The following is a 19,545-nucleotide window of genomic DNA, read 5'->3' on the forward strand; positions in this document are numbered from 1 at the left end:
CAGCCACTAGCATGAAAGAAGATTCCAACTAAAATTTTGGAGAGATAAAGTTTAAATAAATACAGGAAGAAGCCCTTGTTTTGAATTATTTCATCACATCACATCTGCGGCCACAAGACATCACTAGTTTCCAGTGTTGGGCAACTGCGAATTATTTATTAATGCGTTACTGTAATTTGATTAAATTTAAGGAACTTAAAGTAGTCATTTAACATTTTCCAAAATAGTAGTTTTGTGGTAAATAATTTTTGTGCTAAAATTACATATAAATAGGGAAATTTTGAAATAAGCATATTTGTGTGTAAACATTTTTAGTGATATAATATCAAACCATGTGTATTTAGCAATTTAACTTGGATGAGCAGAAGGTCAAATTTGTAGAACAATAATTATAGAACAATAATATAAGAATAATAGAACAATTGCAGCTCTAGCTGCGACGTGTAACACCATACAACAAGAAATACTGAAATTCTGTAGCATACTTGCTCTCCATCTGTCTGCTTAGAAATTCTTATATCCTGATATGAGACTTTTCAACATATTGTAATTACAACCCTTTCCCAGAAGCTGTGAACTGTCAGGTAAGCTCCATGACACACCTCTGTTGGCGCAGGTAAAAATGGTGCTAATCAGTCTGTATCCTATCAGTAACAGGTGGATATCTTTGGCCTTACAAAGGGCTAGTTCAGGCAGCCGGGATAGGCCCCATGACCCCCTTGGTAAAACAACGGGTTCATTCTTTGCTCCACTGCTGACCTCATTGTCTCTTTGTGGAGTGAAAATCCAGAGTTGCATTCTGTTCAGTTGTCAGCCAGCTGCTGGTTTGCAGCATCTCTGCTGTAATGGAGGTGAGTGGATGAGAGAGCAGTCCGAGCAGCTCCCTCCAGGAAACACCTGGATCCAAACAACCAAAACATGGTGAGTTACTCCCAGCATGTTCATATAAAGAAACATATCTAATAATATGCTTTTTTCAGCAGTATGTGTTATATTTTGCAAGATTAAGATCATATCTGTGTTATATTTTCAGTCTATATGAGTATTATATGCTAGAATGATTCTATTTGCGGGTGTGTCTTCCTAAAATGTGTTTTATGTTTAGTGACAATTAATTATTTCAACTTAATTTAGTTTATTATTTGTTTATCAGGGGAAATTATTGTATACATATTTAATATACACATAAAGGATTTTCTAAAGCCAACTTATCACACTGATTATCATCACGTTGCTATTTTTCTAAGTTCTTTTTTATGTATTCAATGTTACCTGAAATAGCAATAACATCATAGTACTACTGCATAGAAGATAGCAAGAGTAGTCACAACAAAACACATTTACCAGTGTTGTGCTCTTTAGTGCTCCTTGATAGCTCATGATTAAAATGGTGTGCTATTTCTGAAATAGTGTATGTTATAGGTTTATTCAAATATAAACCTATTTAGAAAAAATAAATTCACATGACCCACAACAATTTGTCACAAATATATATATATATATATATATATATATATATATATATATATATATATATATATATATATATATATATATATATATATATATATATATATATATATATATATATATATAATTTAAAAAACAAATGGTGACAACATATGTATTGCATTTTTTTATTTGCCGTACAAAGTTTGACTAAATCAATGTTAATTTGTATTTAAACTCAGCACAAGTATGAACGTTATGAAAGCAAACGTCAATATTTGTTAATCTACTGACATCAGTACATTAAACCAGATCTCTTTTATTATGACTTATTGTATGAAAGAACGAACGACACTTTATTGTCCCCATACAGACTCAAGGTGCATTTACATTGACACTTATAATAATAATATAACAATAAGCACATTGGATTGGGTCAAGTCTATATTTTTGTACAATAATGTTGGTCCAGGATCAGAAAAAAATCCAGGAACATGTCTTACTTTGCAAAATCACGCCGACCATAACAACTCTAGGTGATATTCTCTTCTGACATTCTCTTTTCCCTATAGTCTTCCATATTTCAATTTTGAAGGAATGCGCAAGATTAATACTATAATGTTACTAAACCATGCAGTCATGGAGTACCATCTCCTACTGAGCTGGGGTCAAAATAATCGCCTCAGACTGTACTTTTGTATTTAAAATAAAGTGGTTTAGATCACACCATTCTACAGTATAAACCTTGATACCTCTAAAAAATAGACCGACGGATCAATATGTTCATACAGAAGGATCAAAACAGCATTGTTGTCTGAGAATTTCACTATGAAGTTATGAAGGGTTATTACAACTTGAACACTCATGAACAGAATAGGAGCATTTATTTTCATATACAATATGACACTGATATTGATCATATCAGTGGCTCTGTTACAGAGTCTTAGGAGAGATGCTGTGGCAGTGATTGAGAATCCTGTGGTCAGACAGACTTTCCATCCAGAGCATCTGCAGGTGGACAGGAATGAGAATAATCCCACCTGGATCCGAGAGCTACAGTTTCTCCATCCAGGCAAGATATAGATTGTTTCAGTATTATTCTTTGTAATTATTTATTCTTTCTAAGTAATACTCTTTACCAAAATATGATTATTATTATCTTTTTTTTTTTTGACATTTGTTGACTATTATTATTTAATAAAGTGCCTGGCAAAGTGTCGGCCCATAAACTGGTGAGAGTGTTTGCAGCTCTGTGTGTACTCTGTCTGCTGGGAGGCGTTGTCATTGGAGTTTGGTTCATAGGTAAGAAGTTAAATAATTCAAAAGCTTTGGTGAAATCTGTGCAATTGTAATGTATACACACAGTAGCACTCAAATGAAATATTTCTGCATTTAATGTCTTTAATGTTTTTCCAGTGAAAATTCTCTTAAGGCCAAACTCAGCTCAGAGCCCTGTGAGTTTAGGAGACACCAAAGACACATCCTTCTGCAATGTAACCGATGACACCTCTGTGACAGATGCAAGGAAAGGTAATAGAGGTCCCTTTATTTGCTAATTTTGCAAAAACAATAGTGACCCAGCAGGTAAACAGCACAGTGTACATCCATCTAAACTCACTGGCACTATTAACAAAGTGACATAAACAATGACCAGCGAAAGCTGTAACCAACACATTAACAAGAGAAGCAAACTTAAGGGAGAGGAAGTAAAAATTAAGTGGACTACATAGCTGGCATTGTAACTAATTAAAACCAAGCAACTCTATAACTTTAGTATACTATAATGTGTACGTTTTTGAGTAGTGTGACAATAGTTCAGTTGTTTTCATGGTAGTTCTCCAATAGTAAAACCTTTACAGCAGCTTTTCGAATACATACTGCTGTTTTTAATGTCTGAGCAAATGAGAAAATCAAACACACGCACCTAAACAATCATTTTTTATCATATTAAGCAATTGAACGTCTGTTTCATTCTGGTGAATCGTTCACCTTAAAAAGTCCTCTCCTTCATAAAAGCCTTGAAAATCTGGTCAGTCCTTGTGAACTGGTTATCCCCTAACAGCAGCCCTATTCACTGTGCTACAGTATGTTGTTTTAGGAGGGATTTTGACTGAACGTGGGCTCAGTGTTTTACAGGATCAGTGCTGAGAACTCTCTTCTGGAGATCCAGCTGGAGAAGCTACAGACGTGGCTGCCCGTATGTTACGAGAGGTGGAACTCCTCTCTGGGAACGCTCGTCTGTCGACAGTTGGGCTATCTGAGGTGAGCATGCTGACAGCTGAATCACACACACACACTTGCTGCTCTCAGCACCTTTCACTTGACTACCAGCTGTGGCTGTTTTCTATAGGTCAACCATTCAAAGAGTGACAGCAGTACCGAAATGTACTTTGAAGCCATGTTCCCTTCTAATTCAAAACATGACGTGTGCAGCATACAGATATTTTAAGGGATATTAAAGGGATAGTCCACTCACAAATAAAAATTCTGTCATCATTTACTCTACTTCATGTAACTTCAAACTTGTATGAATTTTACTGTTGAGATAAAGTAGTGCATGGATCTGATGGCTACAGCGAACACTGAGAAATTCTGTTTGGAATTAAATGAGAACTTTGAATTGAATTAAAAGTTTCTTTTTAAAAAAGTCCATTTTTAGATGAACTATATCAAGTGTTGTAAAATAATCTCTTCTTTCAGATTGTCAAAGCACAAAGGGGTGAATCTGACTGATATTGGGCCGAACTACACAGACGGATTTGTCCAAATCACTTCAGAACACCAAAGCAATTTTGAGAGTTTATGGCGTTTCAGGTAGTCATGAAAAATACAAATAATGGATTTCCAGAACAACTGTCACACTTTTTATTTTATTTATTTATTTTTTTGCAGGGGAAGCTGTAGTACAGGAAAGGTCATAGCACTGAAATGTTTTGGTGCGTCTTAATATATTAGTCTGAAATAATACATACTATCCATATACACTGTGTGTCTGCAGCTGAGTGTTTATTATTTGCTTCATTGTAGAGTGCGGGACCAGAGCAAAGCTGCCTAGGATTGTTGGAGGAGTTGAAGCCACTCTTGGCAGATGGCCCTGGCAAGTGAGTCTCTATTACAGTAACCGCCACATCTGTGGAGGATCCATCATCACCAACCAATGGATAGTTACAGCTGCTCACTGTGTCCACAAGTAAGATTCTTCATTTACAATAACTTTGACTTTGGGTGAATCTCACCAGACTTTATCACTTGCTCACCAATGGATCATCTGCAGTCATTGGGCGCCGTCAGAATGAGAGTCCAAACAGCTGATAAAAACAGTAAACCACATGACTCCAGTCCATCAATTAACATCTAACATCAATTAAAGTAAAAAAAAAAAAAAATGCATGTTTTGCAAGAAACAAATAAAGGCGTTTGAACCCAAATAAGAGTCCATAATCTATAATAACACTTCCTCCAGTTAAAAAAGTGCATCCCCTGTTGTCCTCTTACATCATAGCAAATTAGTTTAGTACTGCTTAGGACTGTTTTCACTTGTAAATGCATCTTGATTTGTACATATTTCTCTCCTGATTCAGATTTAATTATTTATTTATGGAGAAAGCAATATTATGAATATAAGACTCGTTTTTTAGTCTGAAGAAACAGTACCTTGATTTTATGATTATTTAAAACATGCAGCTTCTTAATTTACAAGACATTAATTGATGTACTGCAGTCATGTGAATAATGGGATGATTGTGATTGTGAGAAGACTCTCATTCTGACGGCACCCATTCACTGCAGCTAAATTTCCCCAAAATCATTACAAAGAAGAAACAAACTCATCTACGTACCAGATGGCCTGAGGGTGAGTACATTTTCAACAAATTTTCATTTTGAGTAAACTATTTCTTTAACCCTAAAAGGACACGTTTTTGTGAGACTCACCCACTGTAACTATGTAGTTGTTGACAACAGTGTTGGAATGTGGTGCAGTTAATACAAAAGACACAGGGTTAACCAGATGACAGGCACTGTAACATGAAACATAATGCCACTAAAGTTTCAGTTTCACATTGAGTTCTGCAAAGGAATTTACCATAAGCCAATTAAGTGTGCATATCATCTGATTTGCTTGCTTATTGAAGCTACAGGCTACCTCAAGTGTCCAGTTGGGTGGTTTATGCTGGTATTGTAACCAGCAATTCAGCTAAACTGGCTCAGTACCAAGGCTTAGCTGTGGAGAGGATCATCTACAACAAGAATTACAACCACAGGACTCATGACAATGATATCGCTTTGGTGAAATTAAGAACTCTTTTGAATTTCTCAGGTGACCAATATCTAGTAAATTTGTCACTGTGTATGCCATGTATTTCATACCTACTAGTTGTTTCAGGTTGTAAATGTTCTTTATACACCCAGACACCATCAGACCTGTATGTCTCCCTAAGTATGATTATGATCTACCAGGAGGAACCCAGTGTTGGATCTCTGGTTGGGGATATACACAGCCAGATGATGGTATTGTTTTTCTACAAATGCATATTTAAATGCATGTATATTAAAATGATTTAATATTTGTTATTTTTATGATTTAGACATTGCATTATGTCATGTATCCAATCTTTTTTTAAGTTCATATACCAGAGGTTCTCAAAGAGGCACCTGTACCTTTAATAAGCACAAAGAAATGCAATAGCTCATGCATGTACAATGGAGAGATCACCCCTCGGATGCTCTGTGCTGGATATACAGAAGGAAAAGTAGATGCATGTCAGGTGAGCTTCATTCTACTCGAAATGTTTTTTTTTTTTTTCTAAATTAAATTAGATTTATCTAATGAGTTGGTGAGAATATGTATTAATGTCTTCACATTTTCTCAGGGGGACAGTGGAGGTCCTCTGGTTTGCCAGGATGAGAATGTCTGGAGGCTGGTTGGTGTTGTTAGCTGGGGAACAGGCTGTGCTGAGCCAAACCATCCAGGAGTTTATACCAAAGTGGCTGAGTTTTTAGGGTGGATATATGACATTATAGAGGCAAGTAAATGAAGAGACAGGCTTCAATGACCCTTGATATATAAACTGAAGCTGTTAATTGACACTGTGCTTTCAACTTGATTCCTTTCCTAGAGCTACTAAAGACACGTTTGATAGTAGAAAGGAAGAGAAGAATATCCTGACCATTTATAAATTGTGGCCTTTTATTTAATTTATTCTATTTGATTATGTAAAGCCTTAATATTTATAAAGAAATGTAATGATTACATTTAGATGTTTGTACATTACATGTTTTGCTGTATTTTGTGTTACTTTGTGGTTTTAAAATAAATGTTTAACAAAAATGAGTGCTGTTCTGTTGTTGTTGTTTTCTTTTTTTATTCTAAAAATCCCATAAACTCTATATATTGAAAAAGAAAACAAGGTTCAGAGTTTAAACTACTTAAACTTGTCTTTAAAAAGTTAGCCATCATATTTGTTTTCTTGTAATACTGGTCATTAAAGTCAGTTACCAAAATGTAGATTGGCTCAATTTTAATCAGAAAAGTGACTTGGCTAACTGTTAGTTGGTCAGACTAGCTCATGTGTGATTATTGTTCTTTAGCACAGGTATTTTTTTTTTTTTTTTCTGTCTGGAGAGCCTAATAAAGAGTATTTAATTAACTACGCGAATTTACAAGTTTTAACACCGCGTACATCAAGAGTCTGGTACTTGAATGCCAGGGCCCGCTGCAATCACGTACTAACTGTTACTTTTCTCAGCGCTGATTAGCCTGGTCCAATCATAGTCGCTTGTGATTACGCGATTCGATTTAATACATTTTACAAATTTGCAGAGACTACAATAAATCATTAGATGAATCACCAAACAATTTTACTGTATTTAAAATCGCTTTTTAGAGTTTGTAAACGTCTTTAGTAACACAAAAAACATATTTAATTCGGAAGATCCGGCGTTCTGATGCCCCTGGCAGTCCTGAATGGAAACGGTTATTTTGAGTAAACAGCGCTATCTATCAGAAGACAAGGAAAAGTGCATGTATTAGATTCGTTTTTATGGTAAGCTTTTATGAGTTTAGGGAGGGATAAAAGCTTGTCCTGAATTGATAATTTATCTTTCTCTTTAACAAAATATTGTCGTGTAAGACTAATTATTGATAGGCTATTAACATAAACATCCGTGTACCGTTAGTTCCAAACAGTTTTCATATTAGTTTAGTCTCTCGACTCAGCACGAGTAACGTTAAATTGTTGCACTTCTTTTGGAAGGATATTTAACAAGCATTTTGTTTAGTGGTTACAGTGGTTTTCGTACAATTTGAGCATGGAATCCCAGGCTATGATTATAAGCTCTGCAGCAGGTCTATCCGATTTTGAGGATTGTAGTGCAATCTTTGTGTAGTCCCAACACTCTTGCAGCAGATCTCCTCACTACGGCTGGCTGAGAGTAATGAGGATTCAACCATCCAGCTGAACATTTAGAGCAGGAGAAGAAACCAGCCTAATCAGGTCTCACCAGTACGTCAGCTTTGTGGGGTGACGTGTTAATTACAAAACTGTTGCCCTTTTTGTTTTATAAATTGAATTGTCCCAAGTTCTGTTTTTTTTTTTTCCGCAAACCTTATATTGTACATGTTTCTTGAGGGTTTTATTCATGTTGTGTACTCAATAAGAGGGTGTTTCTTTATTATTTAGGGTGATATTCTCCTGGATGTAGGAGACCTGTATTATCTTCATCTTCAGTTTCCTGAGTTGGTCAAGGAAGACACATGCACGGCAACATTTAATAAGAAGAAACAGACTCTAAAAGTTACAGTGACTGTAATGAGAACACCTAACTCTTATTTACCAAGAAACTGAAAATATAAACACTATAGTTGTTATTACAGACTGTTGTCTCCAAGTTCATGCAATGAAATTCACTTTTACATAAGTAATTATATAGATCATTCTTGGCCTCAACAGATATATTTTATTCACAGACTATGAAACTATAATAGATTTTGTCTAGGGATGCACCAAAATAAATTCTGTTATAAACCAATAATTATTTCATGTCATTGCTGTTGAAAAAAAAATAATTAATGATTTTAATAAATATTTGATTTTAAAAAAAGTATTATTTTGTTTAAATAACTTCAAAATACAACAATCAAAACTTAAATCTCTCATTTTAAAGGGAATTTAGACATAGCATCATAAAATACAGTATGGAAACGGATATTCATTCATAGATTAGATGAAGATTACATTTAGTTTAGCTTAGAAAAATGAAATACAAGTGTCTAATATCAGCAAATAACCAATATAACACAGATATATTGTGCATTGCTGAGATTTTAGAAAATGTAAAGCACATAAAAAAGCCTCCACCTGTGCAGAAAAAGGTAGATATGTGTCAACTGCATTTGCATTCACAACACTACCATATACTATGAACATACACCTTAGTGAAAAATTACATTTTTGATATGCTTTCTTAAAATGGCATTTTAACTTTGGTTGAGGCTGCTGCACTAAGAACGGGGCTACTGTGAGAATGAGCCATCTCTGAAAAAAAAAAAAAAATAACAAAGAATTTATGGAAATTGGTGTGAATCAAAAGTTGATATATATATAAATATATTTTAGCTATGCTTGAAACTATTGAATTTGTCTTAAATATTGCTCCTCTGTAGAGAAAACTTTGAATGTTCTATATTTAAGCATTTTTTTTTCTTTTCAGTGAATTGCTTCATAAAATAAAGCAAGATAATTCAGTTTGAATGTGAATGATCTTTGAATCCAACAACCACAAACGACAGAAAGGTTACAGAAAAGCCACTCATTGTTCTAAAAAGTGGTACCCTGCATGAATTTCTAGCAGAATAACACTGAATTGACCTACTTGAGCTTGATGGCCATGATTCTCGGTCTGCGTGATTGGCTTTTCGTCCAGGAGACCTAGTTGAGCTCTGGTAGCACAAAAAAAATTCACAAAATGCATTGCTTAAATGCATGTTTAAGATTTTTTTTTTTTTTTATGTTCTGAACTCCAAATATCATAACTGGACAAGTGCACTATGGACTATGGACTTTTTTTCCCCTGGGACTGAAAATGTCAGACTTCTCAGTGGTGATGCATGCAGGACTTCTCTAATAATTTAGTCCACTTAATCTCCACCCGTGCAAGCTCACATTCATCCGTCTCCAGTGCAAGGCCTACATCTCAAAATCCGATCAAAAACCAATGCTTAGAACCAAGTACGTTCTTGCATTTTTTTCTTTTTTGATAATCTGTTAAACTTGGACTTTAATACATATTTTCAGCTAACATGGAACATTATGGCAAGTTTCAAACTAAGTAAACAAACTTTTCTTCCAGTAATGTTAATAGAACATTAATTCAAAGTTATCTGGTCTTTAATAATGTGTCAAAACATTACAAAAAATATATATTTATTTGTCAATCATGGAAAGTTTTTTTTTTTTTTTTTTTTGAAACAGTTTAGTTAGACATTTATCTACCTATTTTTAAGCATTAATACTTGTGTTAGAGATGTTTAAGATGACATTCAAAAGTAACTTATCCATGATGTTTGCAAAATGATCAAATGTAATGTTCTCTTAATGATGTCTCTAACGTTCACTTTGCCAAGAAGAAATATTTCATTGTCAAGATTTTTATAACATAACATCAATGTTAGCAAGCATTCTTGGAATATATTTTTGTTAGTAGTGATGGATACAGTTAAACGTCGGCCTTGCCTTTCTCTCCTGCCTTTTCTTGTTCTCTGTGGTGTGGAGACGGTCCACCAGATTGTTCACTCCCTGCTCCAGCGTTTCCAGCGTGTGGTGCTGCGGGTCATGACCACTGAAACTGTCCCCAAGACCGCGCAGAGCATCTCGCACCAGCTGTAGCTCATCCCTCTGACACACACACCCAGCCATAACCAAAGAACACACGATACACACATTTATTTGAAATTAAGCAAATTCTTTTTAAACTGAAGTATGCCATGACTCACCATTCTGTGTTGGAAAACATCAGAGGATGTGTCCATCATGTGACTGTAGACATTATTCTCACAGCCTGACAACTGGAGCAAGCAGTTTTTGTATTATAATTGTAGAACACTACGAATTTATGCACTACAAATTCATTTAAAGTTGTTTGTGCTTATATCTTAATCCATTTTATGGGAATGTCTAATAAATACAAAGCTAAATAGATTAGGAAGGTCAGGAGACTCTTGGTGCGCTATGGCTTCCACTAGTTAAATAAATTACAGCTACAGAGTGTTTATGTGCAACATTATAATATAAAACTTTTTAAAGGACAAACAAATATTGAATAAATCGGCCCCTAGTAGTTCATTTAGTTACCCTATGAAAGCTTTCACTGATCCTGAGCAATCCTTCATCCAGTTTTGCTCGCTGCTGCTGAAGAAGTCTGTCTTTCTGCCCGAGTTCTTTCTACAAAGACAAGTGCATGTGAGAGAAAAAGTATTTTCATGAATGTATTATATACAACAGCGGGTTTCAAAAAATTGCTGCGGTGGTTTTTCAAAAAACCACAATTCACAAAAATAATAATAATTTGTCCATCAAAGCACAAAAGATGATTAAAGAACACTAAACACTAAGCATGATTAGGATGAGTTTGCCTACTTTATATTCACTCAGCAATCTGTTCCGTTCACTCAGCTTTCTTTCTAGTTCGACCTAAAGAAGAAGAAGAAGAAAAAATGTCAAATACTTGACACATTTATAGAGAAGAACTAAATGCGATTGGATATTTGTATTCTTTTAGTTTATTATTCTTTTCTTTTATAATTAGCGTTGATGTCAGACTCACATTCTGTCCCTCCAGCTCCTCTCTGGCCATGCTGGATCTGAGAAGCTCCTGCTTGAGCTGCAGCACTGAGTCCTCCTGCACAGACATTCTCTGCTGCAAGGCATCCTGGGTAGACAGATGGACACAGGGACCAAATTACATTATCCCAAATGGCAACAAATCTGGTGTACTACACTGCAAAAGCTAATGCTGAATAATTATGAATAATTATCCACACTTCTACAATATAATATAATAATATAAATTTTGAATTTTGAATTATATTTTGTATATTTCATGCAAATACATACATATGTTTTATATATAAAACACACTACACTGATTGTCATGTGCTCTCACTTTTATAGCCTGCAGATTATGTGCCTCCTGCTTGTATCTTAAAAGTTCTCTCTGCAAAAAAAATGCATTACAACTCTCATTTAGTACGCAAACTGTACTATGTTTGCACTCTATATATCTGTCTGTCTGTCAGTCTGTATCAGTAATTGTTATCATTCATATTTTTTTCAGCAATATAATTTACCTTCAGATCTAAAGACTCCTCCACACTCTGGTCAAGACGACTCCGGGTTAAAATCTTCAGTGGCAGGATAAAATGAATATGTCATTAGTAATAGACTGAAAATGAGACATGCACAGCTTCTCACATTACTCCTCAGAAAGCACAGAAAAGCAGAATGATAGATCACCAGCTGTTGCTCTGAGCTGGTACTGTCTCCAAAGCTCAGGGTAGATGTCTGCTCGTCTTCAGGTAGAGAGCCATGCAGCAGTAAGGCCTGAATGAAGACACGGGTACAGTGAGTGTGAGGTTTTTTTAAGCATTGAGGTAACTTATTGTAAACTAGACCGCTCGCCGTGAACATATATGGTGTTGAACCAATAGTCGTCCAAACAACAGTCATTATGTGATCAGTCAGACTACATTATCCCGCTGTGGCTAATTTTATAACATTGTATGTATTCTAAATACAGTTAAATCATATTTTTATGTAATATACACCAATGAAAAGTTTTGGGTCTGTACGATTTAAAAAAAAAAAATACATATTTTAAAATGTAGTTTATTTCTGTGATGCAAAGCTACATTTTCAAGTAACACTATTCCAGTCTTCAGGCACATGAGTTCAGTATTTGACATAAAAAGCCTGATGTCACAAAAACAATGATATTTAAATATTTCCAAGTAACTTACCTGAAGCCTGTTCATCATTTTCCTGGTCTCCTGCATCTCCTTCTCCAGCTGTTCCTGCTGGGCACATAGCTGTTCCTCCCATGTGCTGCTTTCCTCTGTCCCATCATGCCCTGGGCCAGGAGATGGCTCTGTGGCTGAGGATTTCACTACATGCTCTACAAAAAATACAAGAAACATATAGAAACAGTATGGAAAGTAGGGTCAAGTATAGGGAAAACCTCCTACCTAGGCTTTGTGGTTGCTCTGTGTGGTTCCACACTAGCTCTCCTGAATCTTCAGATTTGGCAATAATGTACTCTTCCTTGGGTGTGTGTGCTGGACTGGATGAACTGAGGCTGGAGAGATGTTGCAAAGAATCAGTTAGGAAGATAACCATGTATTTGCATGGACCTAATTATTATTCATATATAACCACCTGGAGTAATTTGATGACAGTGAAAGCCTTTCGTGTGCATAAGGTATAATGTGTTCACTTTTAGCACATGTAAATAATAATAGGGAATTTCCGGTTACAATAGACATGTCACCATTATCATACAGGTTTTCAGTTTCAAAACTGCTCTAATAAAGTTTCAGGGAATCCATAAGTCACATGCAATTCATCTGTTTTCAGTAAAGACTCTATCTCCAACACTCTAGTTGTTCCTCTGGCTTGGGAATGCAATATTGAAATTGAGATCTAGCAAAGAAATTAAGACAGAATGAAGTCTGTCACACAGAATAAGACACAAAGCAACTCTCTCAGTTGATTAGAGTCATCAATTTAGTATTGTGTGCATAAACTGATTATGACTTTTTGATAAGGACTATTAACCAGGATTACATCTTCTTGATTAAGCTTCTGAAAATGACTACATTAAGGGATGTGTACACAGGCATGAAATCAAAGCAGACTGCTGCTCTGAGGGGTGGCGTATTACTAAATGTTGATTATTTATACAAAGAGGAACATGTTGATTTATTGTAAACCAGTCATACAAAATAATCATCTAAAACCATTCATATCACACTGTACTTTACATTCACTGTGCATTATGGACAATGGGTTTGTTTCATCACCCATTTTATTTTGTTCCAAGCTGTGGGGATGAAAAAGGGAGAAGTTCAGTAACTCTTCGAATCATAACAAATCAAAACAATGATTCATTCAAGGAACAAATCTCATGAAAGTCTTTGAGTGAATCACTGAATCATTCTCTCAACAGTTTTGTCGAACCCAAATTTATTCCATTAGGCCAGAATTGTGGGTTTTTCTCAGAGGCACATATCGTTGTTGAATCTATTTTCATTTGGCATAGCAAAAAGACTGAAAAAGTAACTGAAAATATATTTTATTTAAATTAACTTGAATAAAAGTAATATCATGTGTTCTTGGCCTGAATGTGGACGTTACAGTTATACTTTTGCAATTGCTTACAGTTGGTCAGCTTGTGAATTCAGATTGTAAAATCAGTGTTTGGATTTCCAACCTTTAAACATCCACTTGATGCATGCGTTTGACCATTGTCTTTGTGTCTTGTGTGTTTTGCAGTGCCTTTTGCGTGACACTGCTTTATAGAGTTAAAAGTTGTTAAACTTTTACAAAGTATGTCTCAAGACCTTGGGTTTTTAAATGAATCTATACACTGTGTCTTGTGCAAGTAACCTCTTAATCGTGCTGTCACAGTGAAATTGCTTAAATATCCACTGCCATGACATATCTGTGTGACACATTAGTGTTTTGAAGCTGGTCCAAACAGACCAAGAAACCTGCTTTTAAAAAGACTAATTACTCTAAAACAATGAAACATTTACAGGTGCGAACAAAGATCCTCCCTAGTCATTTATTCCACTTGTAAGACTTCTTTATGTACTGGGTATCAAAATCCCATATCATTTTTAACACATCAATGAACCAAATAGTGGATTCATAAATCTGAGCATCTAGCATGTAGATGACACTAGCCATATTGAAGCCAGTGATTCCCGGTTGCAAGGTGATTTCACAATAGCAGGCAACACCCACGCATCAATATGATGGGCACAATTCAGACATACATTCAGAGGTCTCACTCCTTATAGGTTATAATATATTCATATACAGCCACATCACAACATTGCAGTCAAATGAAGAAAATGATAGACAGTAGTATGAATCTGATTTCTTGGGACCATCCAAATGGAAAGGAATAGAAGATGGACACAGGAAAGAAGAAATGAGAGGGAGCTGTGGAATTTCATTCATACCATTTCATTTGTTTGCCTCCCATGATGTTATTTGCCCTTTTAACCTCCCATTCTGATCCAGCCCAACCCGTGGGGTTCGAGGAAGCAGCAGAGTGTCATCAACATCGCAGACGGCACAGCGCCGGTCCAAAGTGTCCACAAATCCAAGTGTCCACGTAGCTGCCAGTCTAGTCTGATGGAGGACAGATCTCAGTCCATGCAGATGTTGTTTGGCAGGTCGTCCTTTGGCCAGCCCTAACACTTGCACTGTAAACCCTGATTAAATCCCCACAGACTCAACGTTGAAAATCCTGATCAGAGGCAACATGTGTTTTTATGATGAGATGCATGAGGTAATCCTGTTTTCAGTTCTGAGCCATAACGGGAGAAAAGAGCTTTGGAATGGTCTGCCGTCCCCCTTCTTAAATCTACACAGCATCTTCTGTGACTCGTATGACTCCGGTTTCTCATTCTCCCTGTTTATTGTGCCTTTCTCAAGGCAATTATAAGGTATTTGTCCTCTGCCCTTCTGTTTTTCTTCGCTCCTCGTCTTCCCCCTACCTTGTTCTTTTTTTTTAGGAGTCAGACATGGTTCAGCCCAGCTCTTTTTACCCTCCCCTCCTCCATCTTCACCCCTCCCTGGGCTCAGTTTCTTTCCAAACCTTTTGAAAGGGAAATTAGTTAGATCCCCATAATTTAGCATGGGAGAAAGAAATCTGCATATATATATTGTGGCTGAATGGATACAGTCCCAGTTTGTGCTGAGCAGGATGATCATATTGGCAGTGGATTTGGAGTGGAATTAGAAAAACCTATTACTGGCAGAGATTGCTCATGGCCAGTGGTGGGAAAGCTACTAATGTAAATGTAGTTTGGAAAAGCTTCAAGTTTATAATCTAGAGAAGTTAAGCAGCAGTCAAGACTGCAAACTGTGACTCAGTTTTGTTCATTGTCTTACCACTCACATTTACCGTTTACATTTGACCCCCCCACATTGTTATATGTTTGTTCATCATATAAATATGTTGAACAAAGAATACGTAAAAGTCATATATGCATTATATAGTATGTGCTATAATGCAGAAATACATGACTGTGCTACATATTATACTCTACAGTATGCACTGCTATATGAACTAATATTTAGCATACTGTACATAGTGTGTTAGCATTTGTATGTACACTTTATACTCAAGCTTCTTTGAATATACTTCTGAAGCGTATCTGGTACAATCACAGTGATGATCTCTCTAGTGGTTTTCAAACTTTTTGATTTGAAGGGCAACAAATTGTCCAACAAAATAATCGAAGGATTGTTGGCGGTATAAGTTAATGATATGTGTATTATTTTTCCATATTACCTGCACCAAGAATTCACCATTTATTATTCATTTGTCAGCAAAAGTCCACAAGATGATGATTTAATTAAAACTACAGATCATTCTTATGCATTTTTGTAACCCCACTCATGGACAGGCTGATCAAGCCCAGTGCATTGTGGGTGTTGAAGTTTTCCTGCCTTTTTTGGCCATAGCCCTTTTTCATGTGTGTGATTTTAATTCCGTTTTTTTTTTTTTTTTTTTTTTTTTATATAAGTTTGGGTAATCTTGTAGCACTCTTACAAGTTTGCTGAGGGCTTGTGCCATATACCCTAATTTATTTAATATAATCAATTACACTATATATAAAAGTATTTTTAAACAAAAGTATTTAACTATTTATTTCACAACAAAAATTACTTTTTTCTTTTCTTTTTTTATGACTGAGTGAATTTGGTTTTTGAATGAGTGAACCTCTTATCTAACATTAATCAGACTTCTTGCTTGAGGAGCACTCACTGTGTTCCTTAATGTAACTATGTCTACAGTGTGAATATTTTAATCACAAACTTGTTGAATAAAACATCTGCAATTGTTTCCAGCCCCATTCCAGAACACCTGATGGGACAGTGGTGATGCTCTTGGCCTAGAGGATTCATTCATCACGTCTGAATTACAGCGGATGACCAGTCTTGCTGATTCCTGCAGTCCTGTCCATTTTAGCGCATAACATTATCTTTCTGCCTGAGCTCTCCTCTGATAGCAGCCAGGAGGGAGCAGATAGTATCTGGCCGTGTCCCGGGCAGAATCCCTCCTGGCACAAGAGTTTGCTGTGGATGTGGCCAGTTGACACGGAGGCTTCACTCAGAACCATTCTAACTTAGCCAGGCACATATTTTTCCAGGCTTGTGAGCAGAGGGGCATTAACTCTATTCAGAGCCCGGCGTTTGAGACTGTATGATCTAAGAGAGAGTGAATGGTGATTATATAGCTTTTTGTTTGAATGAGCCAGAGGGGAAGGGGGCAGCAGAAAAACACTTTAGATCATAACTGGAGATGGATCAGCGGGTAGCTGGGTAGTTAGCTGACATAAGGTTTACGGATGGGGAATAAATACAGGGCCACAGCAGAACGTGCAGCTGATCTGCTATCATCTCAAGCTGCTTCGCTGAGACAAAATGGAAATTTCTATCCAACATCCCTGGCACCGCCGACTCTGGTTCCCAGGCAACTTCCCATATCGAATTAATGACCAGTATTTCGGAGAGCACATACCTGACAGTGATCTTTTTTCACCTTTCAACACGTTTTACTATCGACCTTATTTCTGGCGGTTTCCAAACTACTGGGACAGTGGCATGTCAGAGGTGAGTTCAACTTCTTAAGTTGTTACAGTGTAGGCCTAACAAAAACACTTTTCTATAAGATTAATATTTACTATACTATAAGAACACTTTATGTTAACATTAAGGACATGCATAAGGTATCATCATGAACTAGCAATAAACAATGTTAACAGCACTTTCTAATTAATGTATAAAGTAAACTATTTTAATTCATCATTGTTAATTCATGGTAGTTCATAATATTATTCAACTAATAAAAAACATGTATCAAAAACACTACCATTAAAAAGTTTGGTGAGATTTTGGAAAATTTTGGTAAGATTATTATTATTATTATTATTATTATTAATTTAAGAAATTAATATTTTTATACACCAAGAACACATTAAATTGATGTGACAATAAAAGCATTATGTTACAAACGATTTACACTTCAAATAAATTTGTATTTTAAACTTTACATTCGTCAAACAATCCTGAAAAAATTTAAAATTATAGTTTCCACAAAAAATGTTAAGTAGCACAAGTGCTTTCAACATTGATCATAATAATAAATGTTTCTTGAGCAGCAAATCAGTAGAATGATTTCTGAAGAAAATCACGATAAAGACTGACTGGTGAAAGTTTGGCTTTGCCATCACATGAATAAATTACATTTTACAATATATTAAACTATAAAACAGTTATTTTAAATTATAAAAATATTTCACAACATTTATTTTTTACTGTATTTTTGATCATTACCTCCTTGATGAGCATAAGAAAAATCTTAACCTCAAATAAACCATCACAATATTAGACACTATGCTTTCACAGATTTTGCATATTTAGTTTGCCATATTCTCCCGCACAGATGAGAATGGATAGAGATCGGTTTGTAATCAACCTGGAAGTGAAGCACTTCTCTCCAGATGAACTGATGGTCAAGATCAATGATGATTTTATTGAGATTCATGGGAAACATGATGAACGACAGGTAACAAAACACAGTTACTTTCATTTTATTCAACATTTTGAACTTAAATAGTGGGGTTTTTTTTTTGTAATATTGTGCAACACAGATAACATATTAAAATAGAATGCAGCTCATTTTCAATGGCCAATGCCGCAGGAAGTTGAGTTGGAATGAAAAGAAAACATTCAAAAATCAAGACTGTGTTCATTTTGAATTTGATATCATTCATTTTTCTTGTTAAAAGATGAATTTAATTAATAGAATTTCAGTTCTAGTTTCTGTTTTCTCCCTCAAGAAAGCATTTTCACCTGAACTGGTAGACATTGTGTTATGACCTCAGTTCGAAGAAACAGTATATGTCTCTGTTACAGGACGAGCATGGCACTGTAGCAAGGGAGTTTTACAGGAAGTACAAGATCCCGGCCGGAGTAGATCCAGGTGCCATCACTGCTTCTCTGTCCTCTGATGGTGTGCTGACCATCTGCACACCACGCCACCTGCTGGACATCCCTGAGCGCAACATCTCCATCACCTGTGGAGAGAAGCCACCAGCGCAGAAGTAAACCTGTCCACAGCTGCACCTCTGCCTTTGTTCCAAAAAAAAAAAAAAAAACACCATTAAATCATCTACTGTATTAAGACCATGTGCTTTAATCTAACACCGTAGAGCCAAACAAAGTTATATAACCAGAAATAAACCTGTCCGTTGTGAACAATACAGTACCTTGCAAAACGCACGGTAATTCAGTGTTTTAAGTCAGTGAACGCAAGCTATCATTGGAGTTGGGTTTGGTTTGATATATTTCTGGCCTACAGTTGGACATTGTATGTAATTATGTGGCTGACTTGGATTATGTTTGTAACTTTGGCTTTGAGAGGAATCAGTTTTGAAGTGGGATGTTGTGCAGCACTGGCCTCTGTTTTTGACTTAAATAAATCCCCAGATCAAAATACTGATAAATGCTGGTACTATTAATTCATATTTCAGCATATGTTGTTCATTTCAATGTAAAGTATGCTGCACTTGTTTATACTGGGGTCTAAACACACAGACTAAGTTAAATGTGTTTTGCTGATGTTGTTGCATTTAATGGACAGTAATCAAGATGACCTTGTAAACTTACATATTTGATGATTGTTGACGTAGAATCTGTGACACGATAAGACAAATATGCCTCAGTCAATGCCATGGATCATCAAATTTATGGTTGTCACATGTGAATGAAAAAAATCAGAAGTTTGGATTGCTAAAAGCAG

General features: G+C 35.8%; 2 protein-coding genes and 1 pseudogene across 2 annotated transcripts; 2 read left to right on the plus strand and 1 right to left on the minus strand.

The window, feature by feature from the left end:
• Positions 1-622: 622 nt before the first annotated feature.
• LOC128028853 (transmembrane protease serine 5-like) lies at positions 623-7,916 on the plus strand (annotated as a pseudogene).
• Positions 7,917-8,913: 997 nt separating this feature from the next.
• LOC128028854 (dixin-A-like) lies at positions 8,914-15,148 on the minus strand. Its single transcript, XM_052616178.1, has 13 exons — positions 14,690-15,148; positions 12,689-12,798; positions 12,464-12,618; positions 11,961-12,047; positions 11,795-11,848; positions 11,611-11,661; positions 11,272-11,376; positions 11,085-11,138; positions 10,800-10,889; positions 10,442-10,513; positions 10,182-10,343; positions 9,322-9,388; positions 8,914-8,984 (listed from the first exon to the last, which is right to left on the minus strand). Exons 1-13 carry the CDS (start codon positions 14,710-14,712, stop codon positions 8,914-8,916), a joined length of 1,101 nt encoding a protein of 366 aa, XP_052472138.1. The 5' UTR covers positions 14,713-15,148.
• Positions 15,149-17,165: 2,017 nt separating this feature from the next.
• On the plus strand, positions 17,166-19,464 carry LOC128029500 (alpha-crystallin B chain-like). Its single transcript, XM_052617312.1, has 3 exons — positions 17,166-17,354; positions 18,187-18,309; positions 18,660-19,464. Exons 1-3 carry the CDS (start codon positions 17,166-17,168, stop codon positions 18,849-18,851), a joined length of 504 nt encoding a protein of 167 aa, XP_052473272.1. The 3' UTR covers positions 18,852-19,464.
• The last annotated feature ends 81 nt before the right edge of the window (positions 19,465-19,545 follow it).

This window comes from Carassius gibelio, chromosome A15 (genome assembly GCF_023724105.1).
Source record: "Carassius gibelio isolate Cgi1373 ecotype wild population from Czech Republic chromosome A15, carGib1.2-hapl.c, whole genome shotgun sequence".
Classification (NCBI taxonomy): Eukaryota; Metazoa; Chordata; class Actinopteri; order Cypriniformes; family Cyprinidae; genus Carassius; species Carassius gibelio.